This window comes from Elephas maximus, chromosome 4 (assembly GCF_024166365.1).
Source record: "Elephas maximus indicus isolate mEleMax1 chromosome 4, mEleMax1 primary haplotype, whole genome shotgun sequence".
In the NCBI taxonomy this organism is placed as follows: domain Eukaryota; kingdom Metazoa; phylum Chordata; class Mammalia; order Proboscidea; family Elephantidae; genus Elephas; species Elephas maximus.
Window position 1 is genome coordinate 96,021,128 of NC_064822.1, and position 16,843 is coordinate 96,037,970.

Below are 16,843 nucleotides of genomic sequence, written 5' to 3' on the forward strand. Positions count from 1 at the left end.
TCAACTTAAAGACAGACTTAGGAACGGATCTTGTTCGTAACCCAGGGATTGCCTATACTCATTTGGTGAAACTCAACCAGAAGAGTAGAGTTTCAGAACATTCAAAGAAATGGTTTTTTATTTCTAAAGTAACATCTAGAAATATGGCTATGTGCGATGAGGTTCATCATCTACTTAGATGTCTATATTTCTATATTTAAAATTCAAGTTCTACAGCATGTATTTCTGCACAGGGCTGATTTAATTCACTGGAGTGGAAACACAGTGTTGGAGAAAATCTGATAGGATCCATTGGACTATTTATGAATGAGGGCATCAGCATACTGTCCTACAGCCTTCTCCACCCTCTTCCAGTTCAGTGCTCCACACTGTTGCTGTCTGTATTCAATCACTCATCATTTTTCTCAGTAACTTCCTAAATGGTTTCCCTGCTGCCCTACAGTTATTCTTCACCACAGCCTTCAGAGTTATCCTCCCAAAACATAAATGAGATCACATACTTTTCAGATGAAAAGTGTTTCTTAAAAAGAACACCCTAGCATGGTGCATTGAGGATACTGGGAGTTGTGTCAAAGTCTCCTTGCCAGCCTCTTTGCCCAAAACTCACCCAAATCTCTCCACACTCAATTGTACCAGATCTTTCACTTATCCCCAGAAGAAGCCCTGTTTCATGCCTTTACCCTGGGATTCCTTTCCTTTCCTTTCTCCCATCTTTGCAACTTAGCAAACTCCTCTTCATCCTTGAAAATCCACCTTAAATGGCAAAGCCTGGAGTCCAATCTCAGTACTCCCAGGCGTGGTTTACCCTTTGTGCTCCCATGGATCTTTACAAAGTTTGGTTACAATTGTAAATGTGTATGTTATTCTTCCCTAGCAGATTGTGAGGGTTAGGTGCCTTCCCTTATGCAGCCTATTACATCTTCCTACCCTCAGCTTCCACAATTTTCAAATGAGGATAAAATACTCACCACACGTGATTGTTCTTGGGTGTCACTGAGATAGGATAGGCCAAGTGCTTATATCTGGTATCGTTGTTGTCATCACTGCAAGGACTGTAAGCACAGGTATTAACATGTATCTTTGGAGAATAGCTTAGTGTCTGTCATTCAAGAGGTTCGAAGGAAGGAAGGGAGGAAATGAACGAAGGATGAATCAATGTCATAGCACTGTGTCATCTGCCTTAGCTGTATTATTTATTTGATCTTATCCACACCTTGGAAACCCTGGTGGTGTAGTGGTTAAGTGCCACAACTGCTAACCAAAAGGTTGGCAGTTTTAATCCACCAGGAGTACCTTGGAAACCCTATGGGTGGGGCAATGCTACTCTGTCCTATAGAGTTGCTGTGAGTCAGAATTGACTTGATGGCAACGGGTTTTTGTTGTTGTTGTTGTTTTATTTTTCATCCACAGCTCTATAAGTGAGTATTATCATCTTTCTCAGATGAAGAAATTGAGGCTCAGAGAGTTTAAATAACTTACACAAAGTCCCTCAGCTAGTACTGAGAACTGTGTTTAGACCCCAGTTCTGAATGATTCCCACATTGATTTTCTTTTCTACAACAATGAATGGCAGGTGGGGCTTAAGAGAGGACCTTGCTTGCCACTCATAAACTATGTTTACAGTATATTTGAAAAAGGAATAATGTGGGTAATTGGACTACAAAATTGTTAGTGGGCAGTGAATGGAATGCAATTTGCATGTAAACACAGATCATTTTAATGACAAGTATGATCATATTTGGAAACCCTGGTGGCATAGTGGTTAAGTGCTATGGCTGCTAACCGAAAGGTTAGCAGTTCAAATCCTCCAGGATCTCCTTGGAAACTCTGTGGGGCCGTTTTATTCTGTCCTATAGGGTCCTTGGAAACTCTATGGGGCAGTTCTACTCTGTCCTATAGGGTCGCTATGAGTCAGAATCGACTTGAGGCAACGGGTTTGGTTTTTGGTTTTTTTTTTTTGGTTTATGATCACATTCGTTTTAATATAGGTTTTGATAGAAAAATATGTGAAAATGTATTTAACATGTATTTATTGAGTATGTACCAAGCCCAGTTTTATGTTCTTAAACAACAGCACTGCACAAAGCAGTAAGTGTCTGTCATTAAATGTATTTTGAACAGAAGTATTTGAAGAGCGATGCATTTTATGTTGCTTTCATAGATAAGGTACAGAGAACCTCTGGTGAAGACGGCCTCAGCATCTTTGATTTCATGACAAATGCCCTGTTACAAATAATTCACTGTCTCTTGATCTCTAATTAGTAATTATGTGGTACAATTTTATTTCTTTCATTTAGCAAAGGGTTTATTTTTAGCATTTCTTTGTGCCAGGCACCATGCTAATGTGGCTAAGACTCAAGGTTATGTTTTTGGTAACCATTTATGCTCCCATCACAAAGATGGGAATGAGAGATCTTATCTCAAGGACTAAGAGCACATTTCTTCTTGTTCAGTGCACACAAAAGATTAATTGCTCTGTCCAAATTCTGTTCCTGATGCTGTTTATAGTGCTTATTTTTAGAAAATCTGGGTCATTAATTAATAAAGTTTCTTCCTAGTAAAATAATTTGAGTTCATTTTAATAGTATTTGCCCTATATTTGCCTTATATGTTTGTACCCCTAGGCCTGTTGCAGAAAATCTTATGCCTCCATCAGGCATAAGATTTAATTTCTCATTAAGTTTAACACACTTGGACCTGACATGTCAAAACTCAATGGACAGGTTTATTAATAATCAGATACATCGGCTTAGTATTATCTTAGGAAGTAAAAGGTCAGTAGGTAGTTGTTATCCTACCATTTCATCAGTGGACTCTTCTCCAAAGACTTTGAGTCATTATTCACTGCTTATAGAGTCACTTGAGATATAAAAAGTCTTTTTATAGTAATGAAAGAACTCCCCCAATTAGCCAGAAGGTAGCCATCTATCTTTTTAAATAGCACAGCTTAGAGAACAGGATTTCAGGTGATATTCACTAGATGAATTGTTATGACACTGATAAAGTTAGTGATACCCATCTGAGTTTTTTTGCTTTTAGGGAAGTGTGTGTGTGTGTGTGTGTGTGTGTGTAAGAAAAAAAAGGCTTCCAGTGCAGAATAGGAATTTGTTTCTCAAATGATACGCAAATACAGAAACGAACTCTGTAGGAAGCTCTGCACCCATAATTCCTTTTAACTGTTAACTGTAAATGATTACAATATGAATCTGTTTTAACTAATAAAAAATGTAATAATATTTTTGAAAACATTTTATTTTGACATAATTTCAGACTTACCAAAAAGTTGCAAGAATAGTACAAAGAATTCTCAAATACCATTCACCTAGATTCCTCAAATTTTAACATTTTATATTTGCTTTAGGCCTCTCTCTGTCTCTCTCATTGAATAATAAATCTTAAAAGTTAACATCACTAGTAATGGACAAATTAACCTCATTTGCCTCCTGATGTGATATCCTGAGAAGTACACGATAGCACTTCTGGGGTATTCCTGCCAAAAATGCATAACCTGAATCTCATGATGAGAAACACTAGACAAACCCAAATTAAGGGATATTCTATAAAATACCTGTATGCATTTAATACTTTTAGTTTGCTATATGATCTCAAAAAAAGTATATTTTAGTTCTGTCAAAAAAATATGTGAGCGTGCTAAATACAAGAAACTAGATATTGTATTTTAGATGCAACTAATTTTGAAGTTGATAGTAAAATTAATTTGCAAAGGACTTAAATCACAGCTTTCATCATATTTTTGTTATTATTTAAATCAGAGCCCTGGTGGCACAGTGGTTAAACGTTTGGCTGCTAACCCAAAGGTCAGCAGTTTGAACCCACCACCCGCTCCTTGGAAACCCTATGGGGCAGTTCTACTCTGTCCTATGGGGTAGCTGTGAATCGGAATCAACTTGACGGCAATGTTTTTTTTTTTTTTTTAATTATTATTTAAATCAGAGGAGTTTCACATCTAGGTCTATCAGCTAGGGTCCCAGCAGGAGATAGAAGGTACACTCAAAGAGTTTCATGAAGAAAGATGAACAAAGAAACCATTTGCGGGTATGTGAGCAGAGTCGAGAAACAATCTAGGGAATAGCAATAGTGAGAGAAGTCTTTAGTACCCATAGACCTGAAGAGGGAATAGCAATAGTGAGAGAAGTCTTTAGTACCCATAGACCTGAAGAGGGAAGTCTTTAGTACCCATAGACCTGAAGAGGGAAGTCTTTAGTACCCATAGACCTGAAGAGGGAATAGCAATAGTGAGAGAAGTCTTTAGTACCCATAGACCTGAAGAGGGAAGCCAAGCCAGTGGTGTCAACAGAATAATGCAAGAGCTGGAGTCCTGAAAGCCAGGCAGCCCTGCTAGAGCCATGGCAACAGGAGTTTCTAGAGGCAACCACTGCCCAGACATCAGCCTTATAGGGAGGAAGTGGGTGGGGGAGGGGTGGGTAAATATCCAAATCCTCTTACTATTGGTCAAACCAAACAAAATACATAAGACAGGGAGCCTGGGCGATGCAGTATACAGCAGTCAGCATCCCATAACACAGAACTGGACAGACAAGAGTAGCTGGGCAGACAAGAGTAGACTGTTGCTGTGGGTTTGGGGGATGGGGTGGGAAGCCAAGAATGACCAGCTCATCCGCCAGGAAGAAGAATTTAAATCTTTCATTAAGGTGAGGGAAAATAAATTTATTTAAAATAGAAATATGTTGTGTATATTTTAGTTTATTCCCCTCAGGAAGAATCATAACATATAAGTTGTTCCTTAATAATGGGAATAACTGATATATATATAAGTACTCTTCTAACTTGTTACTTCTCAAATGGGAAACCTTAGAATAGTAGAAAGTGGCTATAGGAATAAGGAAAGGAACAGAAAATACAGAAGAAAGAATTTTAAAAATGAGACAAAGAAAAAAAAAAGGAGGGGAAGCAATTATGAAAGACAGGATTTCTTTCCCCAAGAATTTCTATAACTGAAATTATGAATGGGTTCAAGAATAGTTTTGATAAAATTCACAAATAATGGATCTGTAACATTGTATAAGGAACAGTGGAACGCGGGTCTGCCTGCATTTGAGAACCTCGACTCTCAAGACGCCGTGTGAAATACCAGGAAGGAACACACTATAGTGCTGTAGTGACTGCAGTGTCACAGTCAGTGAACTGAATGTGATAATATGCTTCCAAATATCTCACTGGGTTGCTGTGAGTCTTCAGTTCACTGAGGCTGCATATACAAGCATTTTTAATGTTTTCCATTATATTAAATCATAAATGTGTAGTATGTCACGTAAAGTTGTTGTTGTTAGGTGCCATCAAGTCAGTTCCAACTCAAAGTGACCCTATGCACAACAGAATGAAACACTGCCCGGTCCTGTGCCATCCTCATAATCCTTGTTATGCTTGAGCCCATTGCTGGAACCTCTGTGTCAATCTATCTTGTTGAGGGTCGTCCACTTTCACGCTGACCCTCTAGTTTACTAAGCATGATGTCCTTCTCTGGGGACTGGTCCCTCCTGATAACGTGCCCAAAGTATATGAGATGAAGCCTCCCCATCCTTGCCTTCAAAGAACACTCTGGCCAACTTCTTCCAAGACAGACTTATTTGTTTTTCTGCCAGTATATGGTGTATTTAATATTCTTCACCAATACCATAATTCAAAGGCATCAATTCTTCTTTGATCTTCCTTATTCATTGTCCAGCTTTCACATGCATATGAGGCACACAGGGTTGGTAAGGGCAAATCTTGCCAAGTCACATGGTATAGGTTAGGAAACAGTCTGTATTGGGTAAGCATACAGATGAGGAGTCAGCAACACAGGGAGTCATGCAGTGGCCAGAAATTGGACATGCAGTGGATCTCTTTTCCAGTGGAGGAGCCCTACCGCACTGTTGCTCTCTTCTCCTATAGAAATATTGTCAATAAGGGAACAAACAGACTACTGGCAGTTCCAGCTGTCTGGCTTAGATGTCAGTTATTTCCATTTGTCTGGGCTAGTCAGCTGCCAGGCACCTAGGGACTTTGGAGCTCAAGGGAAGTTGCAACACCCCCCACCTGGCAGGAAAATTAAGCTACCCATCCCTCATTGTCCAGACAAGCCAGAAGTATCCCCTGGAGCGCTTTCAGATAATTCTGCTCATTATGTCACATGTTTCAATTACCAGATTCTCTTCTAAAAATTTGGTAATAGCACTGTCAAAAGCAGACTACTGCACTAAATGGCCATTTGGTTTGATACAATTACATGTTTCTTCATGCCCTTACATTCTGAAATTACATAATGATCACAAATCTACAAATGATTGCTTTGTTTATTGAAAATGTTTTTAAAAAAGGGCTAAATTAATTTTAGTCAACCTGTCACAAGGTTTTCTTCATATGATTTTGCAGAATTCCTATTCTGTGATTTCTTTTTACTATGAATATTGTATCACACTGTGCTGTACTCCATTTGTGTAACAGATGTCTACATAGAATTGAGCATACCCAAGTTTAGAAAGAAAATATATATGCTTAAATGCCTTAAAATTGATTTAAGACTGTGTATGAGAAGTGTTTGAAAGAATGTTTGAATGAATATAGGCTTCAGATTATTTAAATTTCTACCATAACAAACATTTTAGCAGCAATCTGAATATTGTTTCCTCCTTCTATAAAGTGTTACTAGAATATGCTTTTATAAAACTTCCCTAATTGAAGAATGAAGAACACCAAAGACACAAGGTAATTATGAGCCTAAGAAACAGAAAGGACCACATAAACCAGAGACTACATAAGCCTGAGACCAGAAGAACTAGATGGTGCCCAGCCAGAACCTATGACTGCCCTGACAGGGAACACAACAGAGAGCCCCTGAGGGAGCAGGAGAGCAGTGGGATGCAGACCCCAAATTCTTCTAAAAAAACCAGACTTAGTGGTCAGACTAGAAGGACCCTGAAGGCTGTGGTCCCCAGACCTGCTGTTAGCTCAAGACAGGAACCATTCCCACAGCCAACTCTTCAGACAGGGCTTGGACTGGAATATGGGTTGGAAAATGATATTAGTGAAGAACAAGCTTCTTGGATCAAGTAGACACATGAGACTGTTGGCATCTCCTGTCTGTAAGGGAGATGAGAGGGCAAAAGGGGCCAGAAGCTTCCCTAATGGACATGAGGAGAGAGAGTGGAGGGAAGGAGTGTGCTGTCTCATTAGGGGAAGAGCAATTAGGAGTGTATAGCAAGGTGTATGTAAATTTTTGTATAAGAGACTGACCTGATTTTTAAATTTTCACTTAAAGCACAATAAAAATTAATTAAAAAAAAAAAAAAAAACTTCCCTAATTATCGAATAGAGAATTTGATCAGTATTCCTTTAAGAACTTTAATCAAAATTAATTCCACAGTTATTTGTGAGGATGGGAGATTTATAAACCAATGAGGGGCAGTGGCATATCTAGCCAGAACTATAACACTCAAAGGCTTTATACTTATCCTCAATTTGGAATTGGGCTAAATTAATTGTACAGAATTTTTTATATTCTATACTTCTTTTATTGAATATGCTTATATTTATTCTTCTTTGAGAGGCAGAGAAAGGCACAGATGCTTATTTTTCACCAGAGGTATGGAGGTTTGGAAACCCTCATCATTCCCAAACAGCTCACTCTCTAAATGGCAACCCATGCACTTGTTTGCACTTCCAAAAATAAAAAATCCTGTTTGTTTTCTGATATTCAAGAAAATTTTGCATGTGGTTGGATTTAGAGAAATAATCAAAGTGGAACAGTTCACATCCAAGCTGAGGCCACCAGTCACTCTAGGGAAATTGTTGACAAGTGGCCCAGATTTTGCAAAAGGGTAGATTGTTAGAGAGAAGCTTCATCAAACATTGTCATGGTATGTTTTACATATGAAAAGCTATATTCTTTACTTAACATTCACAAGTTGCTTATGGATTAATTAGCCCATCTGCCACAATAAATGTGTTCATATATCTTCTGCATCGATTGCTGAAATATGACTGGTTTTTCCCTATTCACTTAAGATTGTGCTCTAGACACAATGGAAAATAATAACTTTTAGAGACAAGACACTTATTTTTTATATCTCTAAAAATTTGTATACCTTTATTATATCATCATTTGATATCTCTAATTTTTAAGGCAATTTGTCTATGTGGAACTAAGTTAGTAAGCATGGAGTTTCCCCACACTTCTCAGAAAATGGTTTCACGTGATCAATTTTTCTTCTAGTCCTCATCAAGTGTTTACTTGTCAGTTCATCTTAATATATGTCCTGTAACTGCTTCAGGTTTGACGTGATTAAAACCACACTTTCCATTAAAACCACTCTCACCATTTGTTTCCAATCCCAAATTTAGTTTGTGTGAGGGCAACAACATGTCTCTATTTATCTGAGGACTTCTGTCATTGGCCTCTTCCTTTCTTCTTTTATACTGTTGCCAGCTCTGATAACCTCTCGTTGCATAATGGCACTGCTTTCTCATTTATCTCAAATCAGGTGGCTAAATCACCATTTCAGAGTTCAGTCATCCCACTCTGGGACTGCTAGCCTTTTATCAAATATCAATTGCAGTAATCTTTTCAGCTATACTCTAGTTCCTTGGTAGCAATAGAACCAAATCAGTTTTGGCCACAGTTATCAAAATGTCAGATGTTATAGTAATAGATGGAGTTATCTCATATACTTCTCATGTTTATTATGACATTCTAGCCTCGTACCCATTCCACTCAAAAACTACCTAGGGAAAAAAAGTCTCTTTCCCTGTAGCATGCTTACATCAAATTGCCATCCTTCTTGAGACATTTCTGCAAGTAAACTTTAAATTCAAACCCCATGATACATGGGTATTTTTTTGTTTTTAATCTTTGCATTACCTTTCATTTCTTCCCATCAGTTCCTTCCAGCCCTCTTCATCTGTTTTCCCCTCTTGACGATCAATTTCTCTGCCCTTGAAAGATCTTCCCTACATTTACTGGCCACCAAGAACAGGTTGGATCTCTGCCCTGAACCACCTAGATTAAGTGGAACACCTTTAATAGAGAACTTCCCCTCTCCAGTCTCATCTCACAAGACAAATTAAAATTACATGTTGTCCATACAAAAGCAAATCTGATAGAAAGACAGTGGGAGGGAAGGATAGAGACTAACTCTAATCGGAAAGAAAAAGAATAATAAGGATATGGCACCAGGAAATACCAAATACTATATTGGTGTAGGGTCTACTCACTTGAAAAAATTAAGTTTTGCTGTTAATTTATTTGTTAATTTACTATGAAATTTTTCCATAGGATTAAAACTTTAGTTTTCCTTCCAATGTTACTTTTCTCCCTACTTCTTAAATGATAACTGAGCAAAGCAACTGCCAGAAAATCCCAATCAAGTTTTTCTTTTTTTCTATCGTGAAAGGCATAATTTATAAAATGGTGACCTTTTGATAAGCTAACAGTATGTTGATGAACTTCAAGTGGAGTAAAAAAAAAAAAAGTGTTTTGTATCACCAGTGCTTACATTTTCTAAGGGATCATGTGGGCCAGTAGAGCCTTTAAAGGTCATAGGCTTCTTTACTTTGAGAGATATTAAATAGCTTATGAAAATAGAGGTCAGCTGCATGGTATCTAGAAGAAAAGAGCATTCCCAAATGGAGAAGTTAAGATATTTGAGATTACATTGACTTCCTTTTTTAAAGATTGTATTTGGTTGTCCTCAAAGCAAAGAATGAAATTTGCATATAAATGCCACTATTGTAAATGAATGAATTTACAGGTCTTAGAATCAATAGCTATTGATCTTGCTGTATGAACGCTAATATTGTCTGCATATACTAAGGGTGCCAATAAGAGCTAATGGTTTCACAGCCTGAAATACTCTTCAGTGTATTTCCGCTGAAATGTTCTTACTTGGTTTATGAGCAAGTAGCATAAATTCCAATTATCAGTAGAGAGTTCACTTTTAAACAATTATTCCTGCTTTAAAAATCACTAAAATAAATAAGCATAATAAACACCAAGAGTAGATTAACTCGTAGGCAATATACTCAACCACCATTGGGAAGAAATAGAATAATAGCATTTGTCTGTCCACTGCTTATTGACATATAATTTATGCATTGGTGGGATTTAAGCTGTTACTGGAAAAAACTCTGAGCACAAATTATTTTTCCCTTTACCATCAGATTTATCTACTGGTTGGATTTTCTTCAAAATGGATACTGTCTTCTTTCATTCTGCCACTGTTAGGAGTTAATGTTAGATGCAATACTTACAGGAAAAAGTAACACATTGACATGCTTTCCCTGTAACTATTAAATAGTAGATAATAGATCATGACTGAGCATTGTTTTCAGAGAGGGTAGGGTACTGGAGTAGATCTTCACAGAACTGAAGGGACACCAAAAAGAGGAAAGACTGGAGACAAAAAGACAATTTTACCTACCACATAGATTCTCACAGACCAGTCTTGTCAACAACTTGATCATCTTCCACAACACTGGAACTTATAAATACAGACCATGATATGAAACATAGGGGATGGTTGCCATTCATCATGAGCAGCTACATTTTAGGTTGTGTTTTCCCAGTCTGGGGCTCCTCTTTTCACTTGCCAACTGTGCTTCATCAGGGAGATGACAGTGGTGGCCCTGGACCAGAGCACCTGTGATCCAGGAAGAGCTCACCATATCAACATACTCCCATATGCCCAAGTCCCTGACATTCTAGTGTTGTATCAATGAAAATTCAATGGCAATTTTCAAGTTTAGTCCACGGAGAAAAGAATCAGAAAGTGAATACGCGGATTAGTGACTGTGCATACCCAGGTAGGCACTCATTTAAATCTCCCACTGAGGTTTCTTACTGGTGATTAGAGAACTGTACTGGAACATGTTTTGCTGGTGAGGAAACTTAATTGCTTATTTTTTGAAGATACATTAACTCTTTCAGGGTCCATTGAGTAAATTGGCTCCTCCAGGTCATCACACTTGTCTGTACATGATGTGACGCTTTCTACCTGGCATTGTGTGATTTACCCAGAAAAGCCCCCACTTGCTCTGCTAACACACAGATTCATTGTCTACTCTGGGAGAGAGAATCTGCTCATTTGAATAGCTGTTTGACTGCGACTCAGTGACTTCCTTTGCTTCTTTTTAAGGCATTCGGGGATCTCTAAGGATTAGCTGGCGTGTAACAGTCATCAGAGCCTCACCAACGAGCAAGTGCCTTAGTTAGTTGTCTAGAAATGGTATAATTTCAGGGGGGTTGTATACAGTAGTCTACCTCCAAACATCTCTTCCTGTTTTTTGAAATTCAACATTATTTGATGCATTTAAGGTGGGAGTCATGAAGCTAATTCAGAGTTCTAGCCCTGGAGACACTGTGGTTAAGAGCTTAGCTGCTAACCAAAAGGTCAGCAGTTTGAATCCACCAGCCACTCCTTGGAAACCCTATGGGGCAGTTCTACTCTGTCCTATAGGGTCTCTATGAGTCAGAATCCACTGATGGCAGTGGGATTGGGATTAGAGGGTTTCCTATTAAAACACAACCTCCACTAAGAGGAAGGGTCAAAGGCTGTGTAATCAGAACTCATGTCAGGGGAATAAATTGTCTACTGTCTGAGAGAAGTCTGTGCTGCTGTGCGTGAGAGTAGAAAAGTATGTAGGTATTTTGGGTGCCACAGAGGCTGACCTTTAGTAGGCAGGTGCAAGAGTTCCACAAAAAAAAAAAAAAAACGCTTTCTGTCACTAACACCAATGATTCTGCCCCTGCTGAGAAGCAGTGGCCAATGGCTGCCTTGGATATTCATCAATTCGTATAAGTTAAAACAGATGAAGGTTCAAAGGGGCATAGTGTACACATTCAGAGGTGTTACATAGAGCAGTGCTTCCCAATCTCTCGTGTACATATAAGTCAGCTGGGATCTTGTTAAAATGTCAGTTCTGATACAGTAGATCTGAAGTAGGGTCAGAGAGTCTGCATTTCTAATAAACTCTCAGATGATGCTGATGCTGCTTGGTCCTCAGGCCACACTTTAAGTAGCAAGGATTTAGCAATATCATGGTCTTAGATAAAGAGATGATGTATAGGAAAGAAATTTGACAATATCCTAAAATTTTAGATTCAAGCAAGTAAAACATTGATAAAATATTGAAAATCTCACCAAGAGATTGATAAATCATTGAAAAAGAAAGAAAGAAAAACACTTAACATTCCTACCTATCTGAAGATTTTGGTGAACACTCTCCGGCACTGATGTGGTTTTTAAATCTTTGCTAATTCCTTCAGAATAATTCTGATGGTGTTTTACTAGTTAATAAACTCCAGATACTTCATAAAGACACAAGAAGTAATTGTTTTCTTAATCTCCTTCTTATCCTCCTGTTGGTGAAGAGTTCAATAAACGTCAGTGTCTGATTAAATATTCCTTTACAGAATTCATATCAAAGCTGGCTTAAGCCTCCCCACCCACCTTTTGTTAGTCTATCATGACAGCCTCTCTACTCTTTCCTCTGAGATGAGCAATGTTCTTTTATCTTGGTAGGTCAATGGGAAGGATCTTTCAAAGGCCACCCATGAAGAGGCAGTGGAAGCTTTTCGAAATGCCAAGGAGCCCATTGTGGTTCAGGTGTTAAGGCGATCGCCGCTCAGTAAACCAGTCTATGGAACGGCCCCAGAAGTGCAGCTCATGAATGCCAGCACTCAGACGGACATCACCTTTGAACACATCATGGCCCTGGCCAAGCTCAGGCCTCCCACCCCTCCAGTGCCAGATGTCTGCCCATTCCTGCTCTCAGACAGGTATTTTTCTGTCATTTCTCCTGAAGCCCTATTTGTTTTCATTAGTCATTTAAAGCAGATGTTGGAAAGAATCAGTCACACTAACAAGTTGGCAATTATGGAGACAGGCTCCCAATTCTGTTTGAAAAATGTCTCTACTGTGTCTACATCCAATTACTTCTCAGCCATCACTGTTAGCCACTCTCCCTGACCCACGTGGTAGCTTCACCTCAGGAATCATCCTTGTCGAGGTATGTTGAGAAATTCTAGCTCTGCTGAGTTCATCTTTACATTTCCAGTCATCAAAAGCTTCATGCTACTCATGAGCCCTGGTCAGGGAAATAGTTTTTCTCACCAGAGCCTTATTAAGGCTCATGTGAAAGTGGCACATTGGCACCATATTCTCCTCTGAGGGTCACCTCTCTCTCCCCATTGCTATTCTCTTCTTTAAAGAGGAGCTAGGAATTAAATAAAGTGCAATTCTCCAAAGAAAGCAATTACCAAATATATTGAGATGTAAATAAAAAATCTTGGCTGTCAAAGAGTAAGTATAGTGTTATGAAATAGAGAGCTATTGAAGGAATATTTCTTCCCAGTTTTTACCAAGCTTAAATAAATATTCAAATAATCCCTGTCTAAACTTTACAATAGGAAACCCTGGTGGCATAGTGGTTAAGTGCTACAGCTGCTAACCAGAGGGCTGGCAGTTCAAATCCACCAGGCACTCCTTGAAAACTCTATGGGGCAGTTCTACTCTGTCCTATAGGGTCGGTATGAGTTGGAGTATGAGTCAGAATCGACAACGGCGATGGGAGGAGGGGCAAACTTTACAATTTTGAAAATGTGCTTTACCCCTGTATATTTTGTTCTGGAAACTTTTAAGCCAAAATTTAAACATTAATGAGAATTTGAGTTAGAAGAGCAGGAGTCTCTTAAGGGTATATTTTCATTGTCTAGTCTAATATTCCCCAATTTGTAAGACACAGGTTTGGTCATGCCATTTTCCTGCCTTTTAGTGGCTTTTGTAAGCCTATTGTCATGGTTACTGGTGTATATTGGAATCGACTGGGAACTTTAAAAAAGGCATACCAATGGTAGAACCCGACTTTAGGCCAATTAAATAAGAATCTCTAGGGTGGGCTCGGGCATCAGATTTTTCTAAAATCTCTCCAGGGGATTCTAATGGGCAGCCAGGTTTTAAGAACCAGTTTCTGAGACATCAAATTCCAGAAAAGTAGGGACTCTGGTTGTTTAGATTATCCTTCTATACACTTATTGAATACTTCTTAAATTATGCCTTGTATCAGGCACTGGAACTGGCTCCTGAGCTTAAAACTGTGAACAAAAATAGACAAAGTCACTGCCTGATAGAACTTGTAATCTAGATGGGGAGATGAACAATAAGCAAGCAAGTAAATATATAATATCCATTAGCAGAGCCTGATACATAGTTTCCATCCAATAAATACTTTGCAATGAATGACAATGGCTAATGTTTATTAACATATTTTAGGTAACATTCCAATCTCATTTAATCTTCACAACGATCTTATGAGGGAGTGCATCATTTTATTATGATCCACATGTCACAGATGAGGAAAGTGATGTTAAGCAGGGATAATAAGGAGGTGCCTGAGCCAGGTTTCTGAGCCTGAGATCTGACCAGTGCCCACTCCCTGAACCGGGATGCTGTACCACTCACTCTTCCTAAGTCCTGCAGAACTTAGCTTTGTGACAACTTCTTCTGAAAAACTTCTAAGCGCTACAATAAATATCAGCCCCATGTGTTCTCAAAGCCTCTGTATTTTCCTCTTAATTATTGCGTTATATCAAAATTCCCCCTCTGTTGGTTTACCCAATTGACAGGGCAAGAATTGTGTATTGTACACCACCACGTTCCCAGCACTCAGCATAGTGTCTGGCATTTGGTATCATTGTTATTAGGTGCCATTGAGTCAATTTCTACTTACAGCAACCCCATATGACAGAGCAGAACTGCCCCATAGGGTTTTCTTGGCTCTAATCTTTATGGGGAAACCCTGGTGGTGTAGTGATTAAGAGCTACAGCTGCTAACCAAAAGGTCGGCAGTTCAAATCCACCAGGCACTCCTTGTAAACCCTGTGGGAACAGTTCTGCTCTGTCCTTTAGGGTCACTATAAGTCAGAATCGACGCAACAGGTTTGTTTTTTGTTTTGTTTTGTTTTGTTGTTTTTAATCTTTATGGAAGCAGTTCACCAGGTCTTTCTCTCGCAAAGGCTCTGGGTAGGTTCCGACCACCAACCTTTCAGTTAGCAGCTGAAACCTGGTGGTGCAAACGGTTAAGCACTCAGCTGCTTCAAAGAGGAGAAAATGTTAGCAACTTTGGGTGAAAGAAAAGCCGCTGGCAGGATTAATTTTGGTCAGAAAATTCTTTACAGTACATATTTGGTTTTGTGGGTAAGCAAACCTTAAAATCAAAGTAAGATGTCTGTTATTAATTTTTCTCTTTGACAGTACTCAATAAATGCCTGTTGAAAGAATAGTGTTCCTTATGGCAGAACTCCCCTCTAACTAACTGAAGGACAAGGGAAACGCATCCACATGCCTCCAAAGAGTGAGCTTCGGTGCTCAACCAACTTGAATGGGCTTTGGTGTCAGTCTACATGTAAGCAAGGAGGGCTCATGAGTTAGACATGAGTTAGACGTGCAAGCAGGGTCCTGCCTGCACTGCCTTTGCTATTCTAGTCTCTCCTAGTTAACCCTGTGTGGAGCTGACAGCCATAGACAGTATGAGAGGAGGCTTCTAGAGTATTTATGCTGACTGTATGAGGGCATCGGGATTGGTGTTCCTTGCTTTTCAGCTAGTCAAAAGGGAACTCATCTACTCTATAACCCGTTGCCATCGAGTCAATCCCAACTCATAGCGACCCCATAGGATAGAGTAGAACTATTATCTATCATCTATACTATAAACGCCAATTTCTCAATAATGTTCATACTGGCAGGGCTTGGAGGTCTCAAGCCTACATCCAACTTGCTTAAGTGCACTCAGGTTTTTTAACTCTCTTTTGGAAATAGAGATGGCCTTATGCCCTTTGTTGTTAGTGGTTAGCTGAAAAGGTTGGAGGTCCAAACCCACCCAGAAGCTCCTGGGAAAACAGGCCTGGTAATCTGCTTCTGAAAAGCCTTGAAACTCCTATGGAGCAGTTCTACTCTGCACATATGGGGTCCCATGAGTCAGAATCAACTGGACAACAGCAACAACAAAGCTTTATAGTATAATGTCTACTGTCTATCTTGTGACGTACCTTTCTTTCTGTGAAGAACCTTTCTATAAATCATTTAAAACATTTCCCCAAAATTAAGGGATTTATAAAAGCCATGTCAGATGTCCCGGGTGCCCCTCCTGTCCTTTATTTAAGCAGCAATCTCTTTCACTGGGAATTTTCTAAAGGGATTATAGGAGTTTCCAGTGAGTTATCACCATGGGTGCAGTGGTTAAGAGCACGGCTGTCAACTGAAAGGTCGGCAGTTCAAATCTACCAGCTAATCCTTGGAAACCCTAAGGAGCAATTCTACTCTGTCCTGTAGGGTCACTATAAGTCAGAATCGACTCAAATGCAACGGATTTGGTTTTCATTTTTGTATTTTTTTTTTCCCTTTTCTTTTTTTGGTTTATCAAAAAGGAAGAAATATGGGTTATGAAAGAAAATGGGGAAGGAGGTTTTGAGAAACGGGGCCAGTGTGAGTCAATTTTAAAGTCTGAAAATTATTTGCTTTTGAAACAGTGTTCAAAAAACAGTTTGGGGCTGTGTATTATGAAATTAGTTGTGCTTTGTTACAAGATACCCCCCTTTGGTTAGACTGCACTCTGAAATGCCACATGGCCACCTATGGAGCTACCTGCATTTGGTGGAATAGAAGCAGGCCAGAGAATATCAGTACAGCACCAGGCCTGCCAAAGATCTCACATCAGCCTCTTCACAGAATGTTGCCCTGACCACGAGCCCTTAGTCTTAGTATTTTCACAGAAAAAGCAAATCGATGGGGTTCGTGTAGAGGCAGAAAGAAAAGCAATTGCTCTTTCT

The 16,843-nt window shown here is 39.1% G+C and overlaps 1 protein-coding gene across 3 annotated transcripts in view; it reads left to right on the forward strand.

Moving 5' to 3' along the window:
• Positions 1–16,843, forward strand: part of PDZRN4 (PDZ domain containing ring finger 4) — a 443,635-nt gene that overhangs the window by 359,090 nt on the left and 67,702 nt on the right. For all 3 annotated transcript variants that reach the window (XM_049882837.1, XM_049882838.1, XM_049882839.1), the window contains one exon: positions 12,540–12,796. In XM_049882837.1, coding sequence (XP_049738794.1) covers positions 12,540–12,796 — 257 coding nt within the window. The remainder of the gene's footprint in view (positions 1–12,539; positions 12,797–16,843) is intronic.